Raw genomic sequence first — 27,655 nt, 5'->3', positions numbered from 1 at the left:
CCACGTGACTTGGGGTCTTGGTTTCATGAATGAAAGTCTTGACTCCCTCCATTTTATCTCTTCTCAATGGGTTAGCCCACCCAATGCCCCAAAGTCTTCCGAAAGCCATTTCCCCTCGCAAGGTGAGAAAAACGCTTCTTACTCGCTCCTGATGGAGATGAATATCTTGTGATCCAAGTAAGTCATCCCTTCGGCGATTTCCAGGGCTGAGAGGGTTTCTATATTCTCCTTGCTCGCCGTCTGAAAAAAGAAATGCAAGAACCAACGCTCAATTTCTGACAGAAACATGACTTCGTTCATAGTTAACAATAGCTTCGACTCATTAGTCGACGGTATGAAAAGAATTCTTAAAAGTTCAAGCACCAGCTCAATAAGTACTTCACGCATATGGTTGGAAGAAAAACAACAAAAAATCAATTAAACGAGAGTGAAAATGAATTATTTTAACTGGTGCCACTTTTCATTTAGAAAAAGTATACAGATTTACTGTGAATTACCTCTGATCTGAGATATGATTTGCTATACTGTCTGACCACGGATTGTATGGAAAGACAAACGTCCGTTTTACAGCCAGAAATGGACAAAGCTATTATTTTTCGTGATGTCAGCTTTTGCAGAAGCAGAGTCTCATTCAAATGAGCGGAATACATGCATCAAATTTTTATTTTCCCCCGTCATTCAGGTAGATTCGTCTCATCTGGACGTTTGAAAATTCCATACAATCCGTGGTTAGACAGTATTTATGTTACAAAGACCATTCTGCAATTAAAAAAAAAACGGGTTGTTTCAAATGAAATGGGACAAAACGAACACCCAAGTGCAAATTTTGCAGCAGGTTTATTCAGCCGAAACTATTCGATTCTGAACAAGCTCTATGTTGGAACAGGGAACACTCTCCTTGGTGGCAAAATCGCCTTGTTAATCGGAATAGTGCCGCCCGCGTAAAAGATCGGTGGAGGGGGCGTCGAGAGCGTACTGTGTTTTGTATTATGCAAAAAAAAAAAAAAAAAAAAAGTTCAAAGAAATTTAAATACCTACAAATTTCGTACAGAATCACTGCATGGCATCAAATTATGGATAAAGGCAGGGACCTACATAGAAATTTTGAGGCCCGTCGCAAATGACTTGGGGGTGCTCTCCGTATTATTAACCCCTGGTACATGCATATATTTCACCCCTCCTCTTAAAAATCTTCGGGCCTCCTTCAGGCTCTTGCCCAGGCACAGGTGTCTCTTCTCCCCCCTTGTGCACACCCCTGGATAAAGCAGTTGCATATGAAAAGTCTACCCAATAGCTACATTGGTAGGGCTGGAGCAAACGACATGCCATTGCTGTATTGGATACCAAGATATCCAGATCTCACCCCTCTAATGTTCTTTCCATGGAAATTTCGTAAATGGCAGCGTTTGCGCTCCCATTTCTCCACGACCTACTCTGGCAAGACCTGGGGGAATAGAGGACACATTCTGAAGCAAACAAGCGCTTGAAGCACGAACAGCACATACCCTATTCCAGTGTGACAGAAATTAAAGTACCACATAGATACTTGTCGTGCGACAAGAGTGACACATGCCACACGTAGACCATCCATAGAAATTTTCATAACTATAGATTAACACGCAGGCTTGGAGCCAATTACGCGGGAATGTAACCGATTACGATTATGATTACGAGCACGTAAAAAAGGGGATTACAAATACGATTGCGATTATAATCCCCTGACAAAACGAAATTACGATTGCAGCAACGAAGAAAATGTAATCGATTACGATTGTGATATGCCGATTATGATTTTGATTACAATTACAGACTCAAAATATAATGTTAATCTATCACTCATTTGAATCATCAACTTAATAGTTGAAAGTTATGGTTTTTGATTTAATTTTCAAAAGATAATTCCAACTACCGTGTAGTATTAACTTAAAGATTATTTATTTATTTATTTATTTTGAATTATTGTGCTGTTGCTGGAAATTAGCAACATAAGAAAGATTAAAAACAGTGGTTGGAAAACTACAATTTTTTTGTAGCAAACTACAACTACAACTACTTTGTTACAAAAGTAGTTAACTACAGCTACAACTACTTTTTTTAAATGTAGCAACTACAAACTACTTTTAAAATGTAGTTGCTACTTCGCTACTTTCCAAAAAATAAGCAAATAAAAAGCATACACAATAGGTTGTCCCTCAAACAATGAAAGTCAATTTTTCAAGTCGCATACACTCTTGTATTTTTCCTCTTGTGTCAAAACAATCGTGAAAAAAAGTTTCATATAATTTGCACAACAGCAACCCGTGCCGACTTGCACCTGAAAGTGTAAAACAGTACTTGTATGCTAGGCCAAATCGAAAAAAAAAACTTTTTTTTAGAAACTCGAAATTTTTGTTGATAAAACGTTGCCCCTGTATCCAACACCCCACATGAACCACAAGAAGATTTATTCAAATTAAAAAACATTTAGATATGCCATACTTGACCTAAAATTTATAATTTTATTTAAAAAATTGATTTTTTTTTCAGTTATCTTTTAAAAAATTACATATAAATTTAAATAGAATATCAAGTTAAAAAATTACTGGCGAACACATTTACAGATCAACAACAAACGAATAATAAAAAAATAATATATTTTAAATGAGAACTTTAACTCAACCTGGAAAAAATCCATATATTTGAGTACTATGTGGGAGACTTAAAAAATGCAGGAAGACAAGAATTTCTATTTAACGCTAATTACCTACTTTTCTACTTTACCGTTTATATTTTTCAGCTGATAATTTCGTAAAATCTTACATTTCTGAAAATATGTACCAAAAACTTATTTTTTTCAAGAAAATTATAAATGTTAGGCCACGTGTGGGATATCTAAATAGTTTTTAATTTTAATAAATGTTTTTGTGGTGCATATGTGGGGTATAGAAGCAGCGTTTTATCAACAGAAATTTTGAGTTTCTAAAAAAAACATTTTATTTTAATTTGGCTTAGCATTACATAAGCGCTGGTTCACACTTTCAGATATAATCGGCACTTGTTGCTGTTGTTCAAATTAAATGATTTTTTTTTTTTTTGACGAAAAAGGATAAAATGTAAGAGAGTGTGCGACTTGAAAATTCAACTTTCTATTTTTTTTTGGGGGGGGGACACTTTAATATACACACACACCGTAAGAGGATTGAACAAAAAAAAAAAATGATAAATTAGCTCATCAGAAGACACTAAAAAAATATCCGTTATCATACTCTCAAACACTCTAATGCTCGTAAGTATTGTAAGTCCTCCAGAACAGTTAAATTTCATCCTTTTCTATAACATTTTCAGTAGCTTCTTTTTATTTGGTGAATACTATCGAAAATTTAAGCCTCGCTAAAATATTTTTGTTTTTCAATCTTTGGTCTGTTCATATAAAATTCACTAAACTTTCAACTCGCAAAATCACCAAAACCTTCATTTTTGCGAAAATAAATGCATTTTTCAATATAAATATTGGTGAAATATGAAAATTACGACGGCAAACAAACTAATGGCGTCAAACAGATATAACGTATGATGTAAAAATGAAATGCCTGAGGTCAGCTCGTATTTTTATGAGTCTTGTTTCTCATTGCCTCCGCTGATGTACTTGTATAAAATTTGTGCCAGTCAAATTCGTTTGAACCTTTATTTATTTATTTTTTAAAATTTATTTCAAAGTAGTTTCCAGAAATCGCTACAAACTACTATTTTTTTTGTAGTTAACTACTCACTACACTACTTTTTTAAAAAAGTAGTCCGCTACACTACAAACTACTCAAAAATGTAGCTACTACAGTAGCGTCGCTACTTGTAGCGCGCTACTTCCAACCACTGATTAAAAACATCTAGATAATTTAAACTGCGTACATTACTCAACGCTACAATGACTCTACATTGTATACAGATATAGGCACACTCTTTTTCAAATGTATACACAGTGCATATTGTTTTTGACTCAGCTGTTCATTAATATTTTGCCATTGCGGTAGTTCTGCCTTAGCCCAGGCTTAAGGGCAATGACTTACTGCTAAACTGCTCAACATTTTAGAGCTTATAATTTCTGAAACTTGTGTGGTATATTTCAGCATTGTATTCTCAACTATTTAACATAACATCGGTTAATTTAATACGCTGCTACTAAAATAAAAAAAGAACCTCGTATGGTTCTTCATGCGGAAAAACTACAATGTAATAAAATATGCAGAAAGTGTAAATAAAGATACAGAACTAAACAGTTGAAAATTAAAAAAAAGGCATTAAATGCATTTAAGTGTAATTAATACTTTAAAGATGTCTGTTTTCTTTCTAATTCATTGAGAAGTGAAAACAATTCTAGCAAAGCTAAACAAAAGTTGAACTGAACCAGATGACGCATAAATTAAAAAAATACTTGGGTAATATTATTTTTAGCAAAAGGATACATATGAGTGTTAGACCCCCCATAACTCTACAGGATCAACTTTATGATCATTTCATAAGCTATTTGCATATGCTTTGATTTCATTCTTGAATCAATCACTTACTAAAGAAATTGCACTTTTCCAAGTGCTAAAAGGTTTCAACTTAACACTCATAAAATAAGATTGGGCATAACATGTTTTGCTATGATTTCCACTCTTTAGTCATAAAACCTCTTTTTTTTTTAAATTTATTTTATTTTTTTTTATGCATAAATGACAGCAGCAGTGAAGTGTAGTTATTCTTACTTAAAAAAGTAGCATAAAAATATAATTAAATTTCAAAATTTTTATTAAAATAATTCATTGATACAATAAAACGTAAACACTTACAAAATCTATCAATGCAAACTTATTTATTAACTAGAGATAATATCATTTGTAAACATGTAAAAACATACATTTAACATGAAAATATGTTGATGAAACAAAATGAGAAATTATTTTGAAAACATGCAAAAAAAAAATCTTATTTACCAGGGTTTAGATAAGAAATTATTTTGAAAACATGCAAAAAAAAATCTTATTTACGAGGGTTTAGATAAGATGTCACGTAGCAAAAAAAAAAAAAAAAAAAAAACAAACGCAATACATACATTAGGGTGTTTAAAGAATCACTGAAACACAAATGCAAATACGGTTTTCTTTTGGTAAAATCTTTTCAGTCGTTCACCACTTTCTCATGAAAGTATATATAAAAAAACCAAAAGTTTTTGTTGCGCGAAACTTAGTTGTACTTTTGATATCATTGCACTTTTTCTGCTAAAATACGATTTTGAAGCGGCAATGTGCTACGCGTGTTTGCCTAACATTGACAGATGAAATGGGAAACTGATGAACGACCTATTGTAAGGATTTGGGAAGACGTTCCCAAGAGGCCCTGTGACGTTCCTGTCAAAGGCGTCCACAGAGTATTAATTGCAGTAAACACTTAAGATAGGTCTCGGTTTATGACTCTGATTTGCAAACAGAGATGAGCACTAAATAGCTTGAAGTCGTTTTCTATGTTACTATTGAACTATGTTATCTTTCCATACAATAGTAAAAGAGCGGCTTAAATATTTTCACTTTCAGAAAGTCAAGATTACACGATTACAAGGTTAGATTGCGATTTATTTTACTAAGATTACAGTTCGATCACTCATGAAAGGCCTGATCATGATTTCGATTACGATTATGGAAGTATCCCATCGATAGATTACGATTATGATTACACAAAAACGTAATCGACTACTCAGATTACGATTACGTAATCGGCGATTACTCCAAGCCTGAAACAGTATGTTCAATACATTTAAATATAATAATTAAACCGTTCACATGTGTGTTTTCTTTTTATCCCATTCAAAACAATTCCGTTCACAAGGAGCTTTTCTACCCTGGAAAGAAAACCTACTTTTAACCGCATTCCGGTTTCCCGGGTAAATGTGGATCTTTCTCTCCTCTGCTTCCTCCCAGAGTACGTTCTGGGATTATTACCCAGAGTGCATTCACCGAAATAATTTTATTTTACTTGCTGCGTATAGCCGCTAAAGATGCTGGCTGAAACCACTTTCTTCGGTGCAACTTCTTTTAACTTGTAAACGTTGACTTTTCCAACCGGTTTTTTCTGGAGCAGCAGTGGGAATTTGCGAGGTACGAAAGTCTCATGAGAAAGCGGCTAATGGAACAACAACAATCTACAGTGTGCGTACAAATGAAGGGTTTGCAGCAACAAAGAGTTAACTCCATTTTTTGAGTGTTGGGAAATCTCCTGGAGTTGCACTGCATGTTGCCTCAAGCGAATGATGCAGCTAATTCAATCTAGCGAATAACTTGAGAACTATCAACCGAAGATAACTCCTTGTTGAATCAAACGAACTTGTGAACTATCAACCGGAGATAACTCCTTGTTGAACCAAACAAATTTGAGAACTATCAACCGGAGATAGCTCCTTGTTGAACCAAACGGCCAAAAAATGGAGTTAACTCTTTGTTACTGCAAACCCTTCAATTGAAATAAGAGAGAATCGAGTGAGGGCGGGGCTTAGCGTTACCATGGGCGTGGCCAGCAGGAGGTCGAGGTCGACGAGCATCTTCTCGTCGTCCTGCTTGGAGATCATCTGCAAGAGTTGGGAGGCGGCCTTCGTCTCCGCGGGAAGAAGCGTGTTGTTGTGGACCAGTTCCTCCAGGAAGTCCGTCGTCAGCTGCAAGAGCTTCGGGTCGTTGTCGAAGTCCTGCAACAACGGATCACGCGTCAATAACTGTCCACTAATAGCATATAAGGTACACCTTGGTAAGGTACCTTGAAGTAACCAGTAGTGGTCACTTCAAAGTGTAAAACGCACTAGCACTGGCCACAGTGAAGTACATTTTCAAACTGTATATGTTTTATGGCCCCTTCCCAATTCCTGAAAATGCCAGAATTTCAATGGGTTCAACTTTTATCCATTTTTTTCCCCAACCCTCAAATTTGATCCATCAGTGGTTACTCCAAAATCTGAAATTTTCAGTAGTGGCCATCTGACATTCTCCCATCCCAAGTATTCTCATTACTTACTTTAAATTCTAAGAACCGATGAATGAAATGGATTCAATATGGTAGTTACGTTAAGTACTAACAAAAAATACCTAAGATCAAGGGCGCATATCTCCCTAAATATCACAAAGTCCCTCCCCCCAAAAAGCAAGACCTCACTAAAAAAGATTAAAATACCCCTCAAAACACCCCCTCCCCTAAAAATTTTAATAGCGCAGTCTGTGCCATGACCTCCTCTACGTGGGCTCTGTAGAAGCTCGTATTTGGCTCAACTTTACTGGTTCTGTCAGGAGAAATGATTACGGTGAGAAAATTCAGGATGTAAACCGTTTCAAGCAAAGATATATATATATATATATATATATATATATATATATATATATATATATATATATATATATATAATCACTCGTACCAGATAAAACACCCCGCATAGACTTGCTGTTCATAACGTAGGATTACCGTCTTACAGACAAAACTCGAAGAAATTCACTGTGCATAATAAAGGTCACGGGCAAAGCGCACAAAGGTGGTGACGTTTCATCGTTGTGACATCACTACAACCATTTATTTGTAACCTATTGAAGATGTCCCTGAAATGTCATATTCAGATGTCACGATGGGTTGATAATTGTCAGCTGCTGCAACGATAAATTACAGTGATGTTTCAAGAGCGTGTGCCACGGATGGCCACCTGGATGCGAACATCGTGTGACATAAAGGCCCCATTTTCCGAAAATGTTTTTTATTTTTAAGTTAATGTACAATCGGGGTAAGGTTTTGTGTTCGTTAATGGGGACTGGGACAAGTTAAATATGTTTTATCATCAAAGTCCACCAAATTTCCATCTCAAACACAGGATGTGCTGGACCAAGGGCTAGTCTGCTCCGGATCTCACTGCAAAAAAAAAAAAAAAAATCCGAAACGTTACTGAGTATTTCCGAGTAACGTTTCGGGATTTCAATGGTTTTTATCCACCTCCAGGAAAAATCAAGTATCATTGACATAAAGTTTCCTGAATTGCTACAAATCGCACGAATGCAGACTTCTCACTGTGAAAAATATTTTTAGCTCCCAGTTTAAAGATGAACTGAGCGTATTTGTAAAATGTATCGGCTTCAGTTCGATTGCGGTCCGTACAGGCTGTTAAATTGTCCAAAGGGATCAAATCAGTCTATAGACTACGTAGCTTTGCAAATATTGCTGGCGAGTGAAATTCTTGATACTTGCAGTTCTATCTTAGCTTTGGCCATATATGCAATACTGCTTATGGAACTTCCTTGATAAATTAGGAAAGTGCCAAGCTATTATTTTATACTTAAGTTTACTCTATAGATCCTGAAACACGACTGGTTTTAAACGGGAAGATTTCTGACTATTTCAGGAAGCTTCCTGAATAATTTCAGGAAGGTTTCTGACTTTTGGCGGAAAACGTTCCTGGTCTTTTTTTGCAAGATTCCTTGAAAGATATTGGGCACATCAGCAGCCCATTATTTTCCAGAAACGTTCCTGAATCGTTTTTACAGTGTTGTATAAAAAATGGGGAGACTTGTCTTTAGGGGAGCTCTAGAGCAACCAGCTAAGCAACGTCTAGTGGATGATAGGGGTGAATTGCACTCAAAGGCGGCGATTGGGGGAGAGAAGGAGGGGGGGGGGAGCAAAAAAAGGAAAGAAAAAAAATATAAAGAATTTTGCTAAGGCTGGTTTTGAGAATGTATGAGTGGTAATTAATGCAAATCTAGCAGCTTAACTAACGTTTTCTTAAGATTTTGATTAATTATGTACACAATTACTTTCCTAAAAAAAAAAAAAAACACTTAGACGTGAATTAGACTTACATTATTTCCCCCAAAGTATTTTGAGACGTCACAAGCACTGCAAGTAAGGTTTGTTTTAGTTAAACAATTGATTTACTAATATTTAAACAATAAATACATAAACTAAAAGCCACTGCTTGTGCTATATATTGTTTCGTAAACAGATGTACAAAGGAAAACAAATAACTATGATCTGAAAGTTTTAACACTTCTGCTTTTTTCATAATTTCTAGTTTTGGTTCCTAAATTGGAAAATAAAATAAATAAAAGAGCCATAAAAAGTGGGCAGGCGGGAGGGGTTGCAGCCCTCCTCGCCCCCTCCTGGATCGCCGCCACTGCCTGGACTTGATCAGGCTAAAGCCCTGGTTTCCTAGGAGTGAATCGCCGATCTTCGACGTCGCTCCTCGCCGTGACGATGAAATCAAAGTCAAGTGGATTCCGGCGTGGCCATTCATGAGGTCGATTTAGCTCGGGCGCGCATGCGCAGAAGAATCAAGTTTTCTCCACGGCGAGGAGCGACGCCAACGATCGGCGTGTTCGCTCCTAGGAAACCAAGACTTAAGGACAATCTGATATTTCGGCAGTTGCATGCTAATAGCATCGCTAGATACTATCCGACCATCACGAGAAAAGCCCCCGTCGAAATGTCTGCACCTGTTTACTGCTATAGCAACGAGGTGCGTCTCATTTTTCCAAGGGAAGCTTAATGTTGGAAAAACCCGCACGACTGCACAAAGGCGAGCAGACGAGTGACGAAATAGCGCCAAAAAACCTTCCTGCTGAAGTCCGTTTCTATGACAGTAGACGGGCTCAGACTTGACGGCGGGAGCTTTCCTCGTGAAAGACAGACAGTACCCTTTCAGGGGAAAGTGTTTCTTACCTGTGAGTGTTTGGAGACCCAGTGACGCAGTACGTTCAGCACCCTCATTGTGGCGGCGGTCGTTATCATGGACTCGCGTTTCTGTTTGGCATTGGGGATTTTGAGATCGGCCCCCACTGCAACACAAAGAAACAAATCAGAAACTCGCAAGAGATTATTATTTTCAGTTTACTGTGAAACAAATATAAAAAAAAGAAAAAGAAATGTGTAAAAAATAAAGTTAATGCGAGATAAATCTGAATCTTGGAAATATTTTGCAAATTATCTATTTGTCGCCTCAAAGCAACAGTAGGATATCTTACTGTTATTCCTGGGATTAAAAGTCTTACTGTTGCTGTGAGGCGAAGACATACAGGGTGGTTATAAAATAACGTGAGGTGTTCAGAGCCTTCTAGTAAGTCAAGTATTGGACGAAGCATTGGCAAATTTCATGGGCGTACATAGACTGTAAAAAAAAAAAAAAAAAAAAAACTGAAATTTTGAAGAAGTTATCCGTATTTTTTACAGAAAAAAACTGTTCGTAATAAAATACTGGATTTCTCTGTTTTTTTGAATCTGTAACCGATAATACTTTGTTTTTCTTCGAATCTTCGAAATTTCGAGCGCGTGTTTGGATTTTGGTTCTCGTGCTCGAATTTTTGATCTTGTATTTATTTAAAGCGAGAGTAAGCCTTAAATCGTTTGCAACTTCCATTTCATTGCATCCTAATCAATATTTTATTATTATGTTTTTTTGTCATCTGTTACAGAGGCATATTCGGAAATTTACCTTTGTATACATGTATTTCGTAGTAGTATAGTAAATATTGAAATGGATTTATGAAAGTATAGTATCATATTTTAATCTTCATAAAATAATAAATCAGCTTGAATAAATAATAAAAATACGGAAGATTTCTGTAAAATAAACGAAAGAAAACTGGCGTCCTGGCTGACAGTTTTTTTCTGTAAATTTTACGGATTTTTTTTTACAGTGTAGCGACCGTGTGATTTTGATTTCACCAATAAAAAAAATAGTACTAAAAGTCACCACCAGGGTAAGGTTAGTGCTGTGAAAGTGTATTACTTGCGAATACTGAAGAACTAAATGCCAAATAATGCCAATTAAAAGCACACAAAAAGTTTTTTGCTACAAATAATTGTTGCTTACGAATGAGGTTCAATAAAAGCAACAAGAAATTTAAATTTGCAACAAAAGAAGAATTTTACCAAAAGTCGTCAGGAAGAAATTTTGGGCGCGGTGGCAAGGATTTCTTTCTGAACAATATTCATGTAAGATGATGCACCACTCCATGTTGGGCTTTAGGTACTGAGAGTATGCCGGCAACATTTCTTTGATAGCATTTTTATTACATGCTTTTCCTACGGTATGGAGACCGTGGTCGCCCAATCTTTCCCCTTGTGATTTTTAACCATGGGGATTTCGTAACGGCGTTGTGTATCTATACGACATGTTCCCGATATCTCAACTTTCAAAACTAGAAAAATGTTACAGCTAGGCGAAATTACCCCCCCCCCCAGAGGTCTGGAAAATATTGTGCATTGTATGCAGCACCTGGAAAATCTCGATGCTGGACATACTGAACCTCACTTTGTTGGTGAAAAATCATATTTTGTGAATAAAGTTGATTCATATTTTATCAGTTAGCATTCAATCCTTCAATAGTCACAGCAATACACCTTTTCAACGCCAAAATTTCCCCTGGTGGCAATTTTTGGTACTATTTTTTTTTTTTATTTCAGAAATCGAAATCCCATGGTCTGTGTATGCCTATGAAATCTGGCAATGTTTCGTCCACTACTTCACTCACTAGAGAACTCTGAACACCTCACGCTATTTTATAACCACTCTGTATATTTTCGTTGTTCATCGGCTAAGCCAACCTATTTTTAACCCCGGCACAGCAAAGAAGGGAGTTATTAGTCTGACGTATGTATTTGTGTGTGTATCTGATTAAAGATATTAATTACAAACCTGGACATTTTTTTTTTTGCCATTTTAGTAGTGATGTCATACTTGCAATTTCAAAATATTAGTATTAAAAAGAATGAGCGAATTTTTCTGTGTCTGATGGAATTTAATTATAACTTCAAAGTTATATATACCTTGAATTATATAACACCTTTCGTAAGATTTTAAATACAACCATAGGGAAAAATATTTTCCCTATGACACAATTACTGTACAATTTAAATTGACGCTTGATAGGTTACAAACCCTTCAACGTGATTGGTATATTACGTAGGGGAGGGTGGCCCAAAGCGGGTATGCCACCCAAAGCAGCTAGGCATTCGTATGCCGTCACAGGGTGTGCAAGCGGCAATGCATACCTATGTCGTATTTATCCGAATACCCTCGAGTTTCAATCAGTATCGGCGAAGCAGTGGTGAAGCGGCATAGCGTAGCCAGGCTTAAAATAAAAAAATTGAAGGTACGTAACTTGCGATTGGTCGAAGACCAGCTATTTTTTTTTTATTGTCAATAATATTACGTTATTCATTAATTAACCTAAACAGATCAATGGAATCCCAATGGATACATTCTTTTCTGGTGCATTTGCCAGTATTTTCTTGCATTATTTCGACTCTTATTTTTTGAACAAACAAAAGTACCGAAGCTTTTAGATATATAGCTGACAATATCATTTTTAACAACACAGATTTTTCACAAATTTATATAAAGAAATATACCGTAATGAACTTCTGCTAAAACAGACCAATAGTGATGATTCAGTTAATTTCCTGGATCTTAACTTTCAACTAAGTAAAAATGGTCCCAGTATTGCTTTGGATGACAAACGTGCTGATTATGATTTTAAAGTTTTCCCATTAATTCATTTTCACAGCTGTGTTAGCAAAAAAAGTGTTCAGAATAGTTGTTATATCGCAAATTATTAGATGACAGAAAATTGCAGCAATAAAACAAATCTGGAAACAGCAATAAATAATTTAACTACAGCCCTAACTGAAAACCGTTATCCTGTAAATCTCATGTTTCATATTTTTCCCCCATTTCAATTGAGTTCAATTGTTCTGTTTCGAAATTTGTTTTGAAATTGTTCTAATTAACTTGTACCATGCTTGTATTTTGAATTTTGAATTTGTATTTAACTTCCGGTATCCCCTTTGTTTGACTTATGGAATTGTCGGGGTACTAGTGCTACGTTTTTAGGCAATTTAGCTTGAAGAATTCACGAAACATCTCATGTTTCTCTCTGCCTAAGGCCCCTATATATACGAGCTGGCGCATCAGCTTATCAGCCTTTTTGGAGAGCGCGTGTTTGAGTGGTTGCCTTTTCTGGCAAGTTATCGCGTTTGGTGACTGTTCACTGCGATCAATTATTAGCGGCACGTGAATTGTTTATTAAATAAATTAGGATTTTCGGCAAATTTGGCGAAACCGGAAACTTTGCTGTGGTAACCCTAGCAGCGCAACAGTGAAAAATCCGATCCAAAAAGGCTAAACTTAAGCTGATGCGCCGGCCTATCTATACAGCGGCTCTATCTCTGCCCATGGGGAGTCCCCTGGATGTTTTGAGATTTTGGTTTAAAAATAATTTTCAATCCTTCTTGTTTATATATAGGATGATTCAAAACAACGTGGAAAAATTAAAATTAATTTGAATTTTGACATCTTGAATTCAAATTATGTTTTTTGCAATCACGAGTGTGTGTATGTGTGTATGTTTTTGTGTATGTGTATGTGTGCATGTGTTTGTGTGCGTGTGCGAGCGTGTGTGTGTGTGTGTAGTTGCGTATGTATGCGCGTGTGTAGGACATGGATGCAACCTGGAGATGGTTTTCGCTAGAGGTGCAGCATCGTGAGGACCCGGTGGACGGTGATGCTGCAGAGGGTGGCGGTGGGAAAATAAAATCAAAGGACATCAAAACAGTCAAATGAGAACAATAAGCAATCGTGATTGCTCAAAAAAATAACATGATAGATCAGTCGTATTACAAAGGATAAAAAATCGCAGAGGAACGGAGGGTCACATACGCAATGCTGACGTGCTGCATGCACGCTAAGTCAGGAATTGATGGATGCAAAACAGGTCGCAAACTCATTACACAAAGACGATTTTACACAACATTTTACTTTTAAAGAAATGTTTAGAGCAACTGTTAAAATTTACGGCCTATAGCAGCTCTAATACACGCGTCGCAACAAAGGCGAAACGATCGATGAAAGTTTGTCAAAGTGGCTCATCTTTGCGACAGTGAGTGCTTTGTCATTGCAGCGCATGTATTGCAGCTACAGGCCACAAATTCCAACAACTGCCTTAAAACTTTCTTGAAAACTAAAATGTTGTGTAAAATCGTCTTTGTGTAATGATTTTGTAACTTGTTTTGCATCGATTAGAATCTGGCTTTGTGTGCATGTAGCGCGTCAGCATAAAGTTCGCAACAGCAAGGGTCGATCCAAAAGTAAGTTTCCCATCAGTTTTACAAACATACAGCACTGTCTGTTCTCATTGAAATTTACATTGTTGGAAACAAAAAACGTATTTCTATTTTTATACATAATCGCCATCTTTTTCTCTGCATCTTTTTCTGTCCATTTTCTGCATCGAGTGTCACAGAATTCCACCGCCAACCCTTGAGGAAGCGTTTCACCCCTTTTTTGACTTCGTCGTCGCTCTGGAAACGTTGGCCATCAAAGGGTCCCTTAAACTTAGGAAACAAGTGGTACTGTTTGACAACGGATTGTATGGAATTGGCAAACATCCAATTAAGGCGACTCCATCTGAATGAGGGGGAAAATAAAAGTTTTATGCGCTCATTTGAATGAGACTCTGCTTAATTTAGAGGCTGACATACATCTGCAAAATCTGACATCCCTGAAAACTAATAGATGCTTCCATTTCCGCGTGTAAACCGGATGTTTGCCTTTCCATACAATCCGTCGTTAGACAGTAATCACTAGACTCGAGATCCGGACTGCAATTGACTTTCATGTCCCACTCTGGCGGTGGAATTCTGTGACACTCAGTACAGAAGATCGACAATAATGCACAAAAAAAAAAAAAAAAGATGGCGATTTTGTATAAAAATAGAGAAACGTTTTTCTTTCCAACGATGTAAATTTTAAATCAACACTCGTAGATGTTCCTATGCAAGTTTTGATCCTTAGTTGCATGATTAATCTGCCATGTGATTTTGTCCACGTTTTTCTGAAATAGTTTGTAGTTGTACTTATCTCCTTTATCTTTACTAATAATAAAGCTGAAAATCTCTCTCTCTGGATGTCTGGATCACTGTCAGGATCTCTGTGACGCACATAGCGCCTAGACCGTTCGGCCGATTTTCATGAAATTTGGCACAAATTTCATGGTATTTTCATGGTTCAATTTTTTGTAGCATGGAGGTGAGCACCTTGAAGAGATATTTCGAAAATTCGATTGGTTCTTTTTCTATTCCAATGTTAAGAACATTTTCCCGAGCAAAATTATCATAAGATGGACGAGTAAATGACCAAGTTATCATAACGTGAAACTAACATGGGCAAGCCAATTGGCGAGAAATTCACGGAACATCATTTGTAAATATACGATCGAATCAAAAGACCTTTTAATTTTCTACTACGGGCAAAGCCGTGCGGGTGCCTCTTATTTATTTACGTATAGAGAGGGATGTATACATTTATTTAGAGTGACGACTCACCAGCGCTGGGCAGCCTGCTCCCGGCCCTGGATTGCGGCTGTGACACTAGAGGTTCCGGAGGGTTGCTCGACCCCGCAGTCGCCACTGCGAACGCGGCCGCAGCTGATGCGGTGCTCGACCTAAAAACAAAAACCACCTTTCAGACACCAGAACAGGAAAGGACTCTGAAGAAAAGTTCGTTTCATCAAAAAAATTTATATTATACAAAAATGTATGCCTATCTTTCAAAGGATATCCGATTCGTGATTGACTGAGTCTATTCCGATAAGTAGCAGAGTTATGTACACAGTGCCATTGCCTGGTGTGGTTAGAGACTGAGGGATAGCTATCATATTAAGTTAAAATATATTTATTCTTATACTCAAGAATTAACGTAAAATAAAAGTATTTACAGAACATGTTAAACAGACAAAATCGACACATTGAACCACATACACGTGGATACAGTCGACTGCTTAAATACCTTCTTAGGCTACGGAAATTTACATACGGTTAAGCAAATCAAACAGTTAATACATTACGACAGAATAAAATTAAAATTTCAACAATTAGTTTCTGAGAAATTAAAGTTTGCAATCAGGAACTGCAACCAATTATTAACTTGTTCCGAAAGTCATCATTTTACATAAAGTTTAGTTTCAGAATTTTTATTCACAGTATCAGTAAAACCATAATTCTATAACGTGAACGTGATTCAGAGATGGTTTAGAGAAAATTTTCCCCAATAATGTAAAATTTAACCTTGAGTTCGAAATTTATATTTTTATTTTATTTTACTTAATTTTAAAACTAATAGCGTCAGTTACAAAAAAAAGTTCCAAACCGTATGAACGAAACTAAATAAATATTAGCTAGAGTTAAGAAGAAGTCCAATTATTTCAAAGGATGCAAGGAGATTGCCCAAATAGAAGGGAAAATGCGCTTCTGCGCCAGTGGTGTTCCCATAGAGTATAACTCTATATACGCCGTATACTCTCAACCATTTTCTAAAACATATAGCGTATACCCTCAAACTTAAAAAAAAATCATATTGTGACATATTACGTAAATGATCGCATACACATATTGTGCGTAATGAATTACTGGGAGTATACCCTCAGAAAAATAGATGGGAACATCACTGCCCTGCGCTTTCACCTGGAAAGTAGGCTAACGTGATTTGAAAGCCATGGTTGTAATTAATTAGTAATCTTTTAACATTGCTATCGGTTTCCAAAATTACTTATTATAAATCAAACAGTAAACTACACGAAACTGATTATGCAAAATGCAATTTCTATGCAACGCTATATCTGTTCCAATGTGCGTCCCCCTCCCCCCAATTAAACAGCACTCTTTTAGTTTAAAAATATATATAGAGCGACACCGATCTCGTTGCCGTCGCGACCGCTGTGAAGCTAGTTAAGGAGGGAAGACTGCTAACCGTCTCGTAGCACATACCAAAATACAATATGCTGCTATTTCTATTCCAACATGCATCGGGAAAAAAAACCCCAGCGCTATTTTGGTGTAAAAATACGTAGCGCGACAGCGTTCTCGTCGCCGTCGCATATAACCAACCTTTACTTTGCTAGGGATCATGTAAAAATTTGGAGACTCCTGATTTGCTGTCGAGAAAAACCGTAATCGACCTAATTTATAGTATACTTTACTTGCTCTAATTGTTTCCTTTCGAAACAAGATAGACATTATTCGAAGAAGAAAAATGAAAAACATTCCAACTTGAACTCAGAACTTCTGAAAAATGAAATTTGTTCAAAGGTGTTGGATAGGGAAGAAAAACATGGACGACCTATTTGCGCCAGCTAACCAATCAGAAGTCCCAAAACTATTGCAAGGTCTCTAGCAGAGTAAAGGTTGTTTATATGCGTGGCGGCCGCTGTGAAGCCAGTTAAGAGAGGAGAGTGCTGACCGTCTCGTAGAGGCCCTGGACGAGGTGACCACCACTCCGGCTTTACTGCTGTGCTGGGGCGAGTCCGGGTAGAGGATGCTGCTCCGCGGAGTCGAGATGAATGTCGACTCCGTCTGGATGCTGCTCCGCGGAGTCGTCGACTGGCTCGTGCTCCCCTCCGTGTCACTGCTGCCCCGCTTGCTGCCCGCTGGAACGAAACAATGGACGTCTCAAAGCAATGATAAAAATATCAGATATTTACCCAGGCGCACACAAAATATTCCAGCGAAGCACAGGTGGATGTTGACATTCTCCAATTAAGGTCTTTCACAGTAATATATACACATATCTTAGTAAATAATATAATATCGTAAAACAAAGCAAAATTGTTTCTAAACATTTTTCCAGTTTATCGTCTGTTCTGTCCCTTTTTTGTAATTTCTGCACTTGTCCACAAAAATCGTCTTTTGAATCAATGATTCCATTTTTAAATACTTTGTGTATATTTACAAAATGTGTATTATTGTATAATTCTTAAATGTGTAACTATTTAAGAATTATAAAAACATAAGTGCTACAGAACATCAGTGCTTTAGCTTAAGGGACTAAATATTTGGAAGAAAATGTAAATATTTCTTTAAAATTCTTAATAGATTCCCCGCCCCCTTTCTTTTAAAATCATTAAAATTTTAATAAATATTATTTTTAAAGATGCCCTTTGTTTGAGTTATCATTATTGATTACTTGAAAACGAACTTAAAAATACCTTAATGAGTTTAGAAGCATTTAGGAACATCAATTAAATTATTCCTTGAAACTTAAATTTTTTTTATTAATATATATTTTTTTTTGCTGCTGACTCTTAACTCGTATACTTAAATACACAATATTCACTTACGAATTAAAACCCCCAGGTTAACTATGAGATGAATTATTCGTGCTTGCTACCGGAAGAAGTTAACCTCCCTCCAGCCCTGTATTAAGAAAATCACTCACTAAGATTTTTTCTTTTCAAAAAAGAAAAGAAAAACGTTGATAAAAGTAAGAAAACCGTACGATTAGTTAGTACTGATATAGTGCATAAGTTTGATCTTTAAGTCCTTGACATCTTTGGTTTTTCGATTGAAATTAAATACCCCAGTTTTTTTTTTAACTTCTACTAAAAAGTATAACATCTTTAGAAAGCTAAAACATTCATAGCCCCTGGGGTTTTTATTTAAAAAAAATGTATTAATTTAGACAATAAATAGCAGTTACGGAACGCGTAGGAATCTAGCCCATAGTTTAATACGCGTTTTGTACGGATTGAAGTATCTGAGAATAAATCAGTTCAAAGTTTCAAGTGTGCATGAAAGAAGTACGCACTTCTAAAGTAAAAATTTTTTAATACTATTATAAAATTCAGTAAATATTATCGGCATTTGTACTTAAAGGTTCATTTATCAAGATTTTAATATATTTCAATGTGTAACCTGTTTTTGGAACTGTACGCATTCAAATGGTAATGAGCTCTATCCGAAGTTCTGGCCTGCATGTCTGGGGGTGTTGTTCGCCACATAAGTGATTATCCTTTGCACCAGATGGTTTATGTCCTGAATTTTCTCAACGTATGCAAGACGAGTACCCAGAAAAATGTCCCATTGAGTCAAATAGGAAGGCTAAAAAGTAGGCCCTGAATTTCCAACCCTCTTGTTGCCTAATTGAGTATCCAATGCTTCTTCTACACTTGGTGTTGAGAAAACAAACTGAAACTACTCTAAATAACATTAGATGAGTTACTGGTTTCTTCACAATTAACTGACCAAACCTAACTACTATCGTTTATTCGGTATGATTTTTCAAAACCCTTGCATTCTTTTGTGGATGCCCTATGTTTGGTAAAACTATGATTTTCTTCAATGATGCTCTTTTAAGACTTGCCTCTACTATGTGCACTGGTGTGCTTAATGCTTTTGAACTAGAGAATGACACAGTGACTTAGCTTTTGGTCGCAGTCTTGTTCATTCAGTAAGTGTTCTGATTTATACACATTCACCTCAAAATTGCCGATAATACAGATGTAACGATCAGCAACAGGCTCTGGGCCCAGCTAGACTGGTACTAGTCAGTTTATAAGTCCCTAATGAAGATCAATGGCCCTCTTAAAGCTATCCACGCCTTGCTCATTACTGCTTCTTTCGGTAACCTGTTCCCAGTGTCCACGATCCAACTAAAATAGTAGTTTTTCTAATTTCCAGGTTAGCCTGAGATTTAAAAAACTTAAAACAATGACCCCTCGTCCTGCTTTCCGTGCAAAAATTTAATCCATTAACATCTTTCATTTTGACAAATTGAAAATGAATCATGTCCCCTCTGACTCTGCTTTGTTCCAGGCTATACATATTAAGACTATTAAAACTGGTGTCATAATCCAAATCTGAAAGTCCTATTACTAGTCTAGTTATCCTTCTTTGAACCCTTTCCAATACAGAAATGATTTCTCAGATAAGGCGACCAAAACTGAACAACATACTCCAAAAATGAGGTTTTATTAAACTCCTATATAAAGGCAGAAGAACCTTCTTAGAATAATGAAACGACAACGGTCAAATACTTACCTCCGCGGACTTTCAGGTAATTCATGACGTTTGGCACAGATTGACTAGGATGCATAGGCGCGGACATGACACCTGCCGCCTGTTGTTGCTGCTGCTGCTGCGGTTGCTGCTTCATCTGCCTCTGCAGGATCGCTGCAGCCTGCTGCTGAAGCTCTTGCTGCTGCTTCTCGGACAAGATCCTCGGCTCCACGCCGGCGAAGGGCGGGGTTGGGGGCGTGACAGGCGTGTCCTCGGAGGGCGGAGTCTGGGGCGGGGTCTCGTCTGGCACAGCAATCGGCGCCATCAGCTGCTCCGTTGGTGCAGTGAGGGGCAATTGCTGCGGAGCAGTTTTCCTGTTGAGAAAGCGACGATCGTGTGCGTTAAACTGGGCAATAAATGAACACCAAAGTACAATGTTATTTTCAGAAATTCATGCAACCATACGAGAATTAAATTCAGTAATTGATATTACAATAATGTGTATTTATCAAAGTACAGAAGCATAGATCGAGTGGCCCATTCGGTAAAAAGGAAAACATGGAAGCAAACTCTTTACTTTCCTTGTGGTGGCTTTCGGAACTAAATTATTGGTGAGTACTAGCGCAGCAAGAAAATATCCTCTATGTGGGTTTTTCGGTCTTAACCACCGTGATGTGTACCTGAATTACCGTATTGGGATTGGCAACACTCGCTAAAATGAAGAGTTTGGTGTGGGGGGGGGGGAGAGGTTGATCACACAAGTGGCGTAGCCAAGAAGGGGGATCCATTGGGCTCTGGTTCCTCTCGAAATGTTCGTTCCTGATCTTCTAATGCTAATTCATGTGGACATTATGTTTAGTAACTTAATTTTTTCATTCCATTTAAAAAATTGCACTTTTTTCTCTTTTGACTTTTGAAAATTTTAACTAATGTCACCAAGTATAACTTAAAACCGCACTTTTAGGCCTTCAATTTTGAAAATTTTCCGAGGAGGAGCACTGACTCCCTGCTCTACTGTTTTAATGTATAACCCAAAATTGCCTCTTTAAATTTTTATACACTCCTGTTTGTGAAAATTGGAACACCACGAAGAACGTACGCGAGTGAACTGAAAATTTCAGAAAATGTAACGTGGGGCATGATATGCAAATGATTGGAATTGCAGACCGGTAGCGCATGCATATGCTGAGCAGCGCTCTCAGAACGGCGGATCGAACCGAATATAAATAGACGGCTGTAGCGAGGCGTGTATGATTATTGGTGGTTTATGCTAGAGTAAACGTTAACTGAATCTTTACTATGCCTCTTCGACGAAAGAAAGCGAAATTTGAGCACATTTTGGAGTTTGAACGGGGCAGAATCGTCGGCCTTCATGAAGCTGGATTGTCTTATTGTGCAGTAGCCGTTCGTGTGCAGCGTAACAGCAGCACAATCATGAGTGTTTGGAAGCAGTGGACGGACGAGGGTCGGACAGCTCGGAAATCTGGGAGTAGACTCCGAAATGTGACGTCAGCTCGCGATGTCAGACACCTCGCTCGTATGGCGCTGACAGCTTCTTCTAGACAATTGGCAGCACAGTGGTCAACAGCTACAGGTGTTTCATTGCGTGCTTCATCAATTCGGACACGTCTGCTGCAGCGTGGGCTGCGTGCAGGGATTCCTTTATACAGGATTCCTCTCACGCAAAACCATCGCCGCTTGCGGCTACAATGGGTCAATGTGCATAGGAGCTGACGAGCTGATTGGCATCAGGTCGTCTTTTCCGACGAATCCCACTTCAATTTGTGGCAACATGATGGCCGAATTCGTGTCAATCGCTATGCCGGTGAACGGCACATTTCGGAGTGCAGTATCGAACGCCACAGTAGATGAACACCCGGAGTTATGGTCTGGGGTGCCATAGCATATAATTGACGATCACAATTGCTACGAATTATGGGTAATTTGAACAGTACCAGATACATAAACGAAGTTTTACAGCCCCAAGCTATTCCTTTTCTGCAAGGATTGCCAGGGGCTGATTTCCAGCAGGATAATGCCAGTCCACATGTCGCCAGGACTGTCAAATCCTACTTGCTTGGCCACACAAAATACTAATTTTTATCTCTTTTTATTGTTTGTTTGGTTTGAAAATGTAATCATTTATTTGTACCATTACCACTCAACTGTGTATTAATTATCATTCAACTATGATACTTCCTTCATGGTGTTGAAATTTTCACAAACGGGAGTGTAGAATGGGTCAGAAAAAGTGTCCCTTAAATAGAGATATCCCGTATTCTGAAGTACCCCTTAATGATGGTGCTACTGTAAATGGGAAAGTTACCTGCTCGGGCTAGGCTTGGGCGAATCCGAACTTCCAAGGCTGCCCACCAGGGTGACGGTGGAGGCGGTGGTGGACAGGTTGGTGGGCGTGGAGGGGTTGCTGGAAAGAGTGTCGGCGGAACGAGAGGGCGCCACCTTCGTGGCTCCAGGGATGGACAGTTTTCCCGGATCGTCCGGCAAAGAGCTCGTCATCTCCAGAGCTGCTTTCTCGGACCTGAAACAATGAGCTCAAGTAAACAGTGGCCAGTCAAACAGTGTATATTGTGTATGTGTGTATATATATATATATATATATATATATATATATATATATATATATATATGTGGAAAGAGAGACCATACATACATACTGCCGAGTGCAAGTTAAAAGCAGTAACTGCAAATTTTTCATCTTTTTTTTTTGCATTTTTGTCATCTACTGTACGTTATCTTTATTGTACGAGCTCGCTTATTTGGTTTCTACTGGGAAAAAAGGCGCGAAAAAAACGTCGAATTCCAAGATTTTTCTATAGTCAAAATTGAATCCATTACACATTTCTTCAAATATCTCGAAAATTCATTTTTGCAGATACTAACATTTACCTGCACACGGCAGCATCCTTTCGCCAATACATAAATACATTTGTGGCACAAAGGTTTCAAATAAAACGAGACGAATAGCCTTTGTTAAGCTTTAATCCTTAATAAAAAATAATTATAAAGGATTAATCCTTAATTTCTTTAATCTCTTAATCCCACCTTTAATCCTATTTTAAATCCCACTAATCTTTTAATTCCCCATTAATTCCCTTAATCCACACCCACTCTTAATTATTTTAACCCCCTCAATCTCCACCCAACTTAAATCCCTTTTCATGTTAAATCTTAGCATAACCTTTACTCCTCAAAACAAAACGGACCTTTGTTCAGCAAAGTAACATTAGAGCCTTAAGTCGGATAAAGCACAATTTTTCCATGCGTTGCAGACAGGTGCTTCGGGGTTTTTTCGGAATCCTTTTTTTAGTGTAAAAAAATGAATTTTTTGGATGTAAAGTAATCCAAGAAAAGCGATTAGGTGGAACTAGAGACAAATCAAGTGAGTGGCTCAGGAATTTTTTATGCTCGTGCCTCCCTTTTTTACATGAAGAAATTTGTTATGCCTCTCCCCTCCCTTTCTTTAATTTCCTTTACAATTAAATTTCATTAATTTCCTTCCCCATGTTGTTTTTTCAGAGTACTATACTATCCTGAGCAGTTCATCCTACACTTATTTCCGGGGGTCACTCACGGCTTTAGCAGATATCCTGACACAAGCAAGGCAAAAAAAAAGTAACGAAAAGAGAAATTTGAACTGACTTTTGCCCTCAACGACATGAGTGAATTTCGACGCCTATTTTCCCCACCAGATGGGGGCACCTGGGCTCTACTTGATGCGAAATTGCACAAGGAATTTGATTTTGCCAAGAACACTCTTAGCCAAACGAATGCTCGGGGATCTTTTACATGCCGCATTATTATACAACATGGACACTGTCGATTTTCTGCATCTTAAAAATCCACCGACTGGAGGTAGGACTGAACCCGCGTCTTTGAGCGTAAAAGACCAAATTATTTACAATCAACCCTCGTTTATCGCGGTGAATTCGCTCAACGCTTGACCGCGATAACTGAATTTCCGCAAAGTAGGATTCTGTATTTATAAACCGAATATTTTTCTAACTAGAGCGCATAAACTTACGTAGGACAATTAAAATAGGTTTTTAACATTGTTTGAGCCCTCTAGACACGAAACAGCACCCTTAGCCACCATTACATTTGCATTACTTACTATATTACAAAAAATATGAGAAAATAAGACATATTAGACGTAATAGATACCACATACACTGTTAAAAATTCAGGAAGATTTTCTGGTAATTGTTACTGTAAAATGACGGACTAACGCATAGCTGATTTTTACGGTAATTTATACCGGAGAAATAAGCAATCCCAGCGCCAATTGGTTGCTGCGGCCTACCGAGGATACCGTAAAATTTTACAGTAACATTTGATTTTTACGGTAATAGTTACTGGCAACATGGATGCCAGTAACAATTACCGTAAATTTTCCGGAAATTTTTTAACAGTGTAGTTATATTATTGGGAAATGAAACTACATACACACATGCATTCCTTACACACTACTATTAATCTATCAAAATAGCTTAATTTGGTCGATGAAGAATTAATTGCCAGTTAGTGACCGTATGTTCCCCCGTTCTTCCTCATTTATCCTCATTAAAGGTATTGCGGATACAGCTTAAAAAGCTAGTACACTGTTGAACACCATTCACAGACTTATTTATCTTCTAGTGATTTATACTTTCCAGTTATAGTGTTTAACGGTTAAAATGGAATAATGATTTGCTGCACTTTCTTCGGCGATTTAATACCTCCACTCCCTCAACTAGCAGAACTACAGCCCCTTAGAAGAGCTTGCCTTACTTGAAAGACATACTTTGTTATTTTTTTGTAGGAAAAAGTTTATACGAGTGCATAAAAAAGGCTAATTACAATATTTGAAAAAATAAAAAAAACGAAAAAACCGCGATCTAGTGAAGCCGCGAAAGTTGAAAAGCGAAATAGCGAGGGACGACTGTATACTAGCATGTACGTAGTACCAAGTAGTATTTGTATTTTAAAAATGGCGCGGTTCACTCATTGCTTTTGAAGGAAAACTATCATTTTTTAGTGCTATTTATTCATAACTTTAAACTTTAACTTCTACACGAGGACCAACCAGTCAGATTTGAGCGAAAAGAAGCTTTACTTTTTCTTACTACAACACTACTAACATATCCCGAAAGTTTCAGGAAAATTAAAGAAGTCAACTATTGAGCCACATTCATTTTGTACAGCTTTGGAATTAGCTCGATATGCTCTTTCGATCGGTAACTTTTTAACCACTTTTATTACACTTGGCCTGAATGTCACTTAAATATCTGAGGCTTGCTTTTGCTTATGTCTCAGCCACTAGATCACTTAGAGACTTCGGGATTTCAGTAAATGAATAGCTTAATCTTAAGGTGCAACTTGCCTGCTGAAAAATTAAAATCTCAAAATAAAACTATAATTTCGGTGAAGATGGAAAACAGCAAATTTCATACAATTTCCACATTAAAATTTGAATATAAAACCCAGTCTTAAAAATTTTGTTGTCTTACAACAGCAATTTAATAGTAAATCATAATAAAAATTTTGAATCAATGCTTCTCTGGAGCATGCATGAAATTTATCCACTATCCATTGCATTCTTAATATTTTTATCCTCATCTGTGCCAATAATCGGAAACGGGGCTAAGAAAAGACACAAGTTAGGATCTTTATTACGAGTAACTTTTATGTTAAGAAATATGAATTAGTTTCGGAAACTTAATATTTAAGTGGTTCTAATTAAATTAGCTTACAAAAAATCCTGCAGGGGAAAAAATATTAATTTTCAGTGCCAAATGCTTAAAGTTTTAGACACGTATAAAGTAGAGTTTTTTTCTCTCTTTTAGTATGAAGCATTTATATGAAAAAAGGGGTGAAATTTCGTAATGGTAACATATTCTACTTCTGAAATACATTCACACTAAAAAGAATAAAAATAACAGATTTTCTTAAAAAAATATTACACTTTTCATAATGTGCTCAAAAGGACAAAATAACTCCTCTGAGTCAGAAAAGACAATGTTTAAGTATTCCTGTAGTTTTCAATTCTTCCAAGAAAATGACTTCACAAACAAACGATAAAAAATGCGGCTCAAGTCATTTCAAACCAAACTTTCCCAGAAAATTATGAATGTTTCAGCACTCAAATTTCTGACAGAAAGTTAGAAAATATTCTACCTGACTTGAGCCGCACTTTTCCTCGTTTGTGGAGTCATTTTCTTAGAAGAATTGAAAATTACAGGAATACTTAAATATTGTCCTTTCTGATCCAGAAAAGTTATTTTGTCCCGCACTATGAAAAGTGCTTGGTATTTTTTTTTTTTTAAATCTGTTATTTCATTATAAAACTGTTCGTGTAAACCTGAAAGCAGATGAAACTCACCTCTTGAGCTCTGGCGACGGCTGCGTGATGGGGATGAAGGGGGGTTCCTCCGGCACGGTGGCGGGCTCCGGGGTGGGTGGAGGTGGCACGGGCAGGGGCTCCGGGCTCGGCGACTTGGGCAGGTGGTCCCGCATCCGGCGCATCGCCTGCTCGCGCATCTGCTCCTCCTCGACTGCAACAAGGAGGGAGCGGGGCATTAGGAGGATGCAACACACCACAAACGACACCTCCGAGACGCTAAATGCCTGCGCTCAAAAAGTGGAAGTCAAGTGGACCGAGCGGCTGAGCCACGTGACGATATAGCGTTTCTATGGTGATGAATCATAACAGTTCAAATACCTATTATATACTACACTAGCATTGAACGGGGTGCCACGTGCAGTCTCAAATGAAGTGAAACGTGTCACATCCGCTGTCGTGTGACACGCATCACTGCGACGAAACTGCAGCAATCCACTTCTGACCAATATCTCCGTGACGTCGTCACTGCAACAACCAACTTGTGACTGGTCGCTTTGTGACGATGTGAAAATTTCACTGCAAAGTCACTTTGTGAGGTTGCCTCAGATTGACGTGCAATATGTTGGTGGATATTTTCCAGTGACCATTCGCTGGCAGTGGTGGCCTGATCGGACTTGTGACCGGAGGGTCCGGGGTTCGATCCTAGACGGTCGAAGATCCACCGTCTTTACTATTAGTGACTGAGGGATGTTAAATATGCTCGTGATCACAAAGTCCTCCAAGTGAAACGATGTCTCTGGGGGTACTGGACCAGGGATTGCTCGAATTCTGGTTTGATTTTAAAGAACCAAAACTGCCTTCAGGGCCCCGGTTAACCACAATTATTGGTGGTTTAACCACACTGGTTAAATCACAAATAATAGGTACAGGATCCCTCGTGTGAAAAGTGAAAAAAAAAAAAGCGGAAAAAAAAAAAAAAAACTGACCTTTCGTGAGCGTCATGCGACTCAGAATTCCGTCACAGAAACTTTTTGCCCCATTCTAAAATCGTCAAATCGATAGGCATTTAACGTCAAGGAGGTAACGGTTTAACAAGTCTGGTTATCACACTTCAATTTATAAAACGTCACACTGCTCATAATAAAAAAGCTTTATCAGGAAGAAAATCGGAAAATAAAATACTGCACTAGAGAGGGTTCAGAGAAACTTTTATGAAAAGCTGTTAACACTAATTACACATAACCATGTACACACGTATACATACACATGCGTAGAGAATTCTACAGAAATGCAACAACAATTATACATGCATATATATTTACAAATATACAGTAGGGTGGTCCTTAGATGAGGTTTTTTTTTAAAAAAAATGTACATTTTTAATAGGGCACCCGGCAGTTTTTATTTATTCAATGAAAAAAGTGTTATTGTTCTTTTTTTTAAAAAGATTTTTATATTTTCCTGATACAATGGTTGGCAGTCGATAAATAGTTTCACCGAAACTTATCAAGTGTTTGG

General features: G+C 37.5%; 1 protein-coding gene across 1 annotated transcript in view; it reads right to left on the bottom strand.

The window, feature by feature from the left end:
* Positions 1-27,655, bottom strand: part of LOC129226182 (ras-specific guanine nucleotide-releasing factor 2-like) — a 144,388-nt gene that overhangs the window by 14,692 nt on the left and 102,041 nt on the right. Inside the window, exons 14-21 of the mRNA XM_054860782.1 lie at positions 26,177-26,348; positions 22,124-22,336; positions 19,840-20,171; positions 17,264-17,450; positions 15,352-15,470; positions 9,691-9,806; positions 6,512-6,691; positions 143-240 (exon numbers count right to left, since the gene is read on the bottom strand). Coding sequence (XP_054716757.1) covers positions 143-240; positions 6,512-6,691; positions 9,691-9,806; positions 15,352-15,470; positions 17,264-17,450; positions 19,840-20,171; positions 22,124-22,336; positions 26,177-26,348 — 1,417 coding nt within the window. The remainder of the gene's footprint in view (positions 1-142; positions 241-6,511; positions 6,692-9,690; positions 9,807-15,351; positions 15,471-17,263; positions 17,451-19,839; positions 20,172-22,123; positions 22,337-26,176; positions 26,349-27,655) is intronic.

This window comes from Uloborus diversus, chromosome 7 (assembly GCF_026930045.1).
Source record: "Uloborus diversus isolate 005 chromosome 7, Udiv.v.3.1, whole genome shotgun sequence".
NCBI lineage: Eukaryota > Metazoa > Arthropoda > Arachnida > Araneae > Uloboridae > Uloborus > Uloborus diversus.
This window is presented reverse-complemented; position numbering and strand designations above follow the sequence as displayed.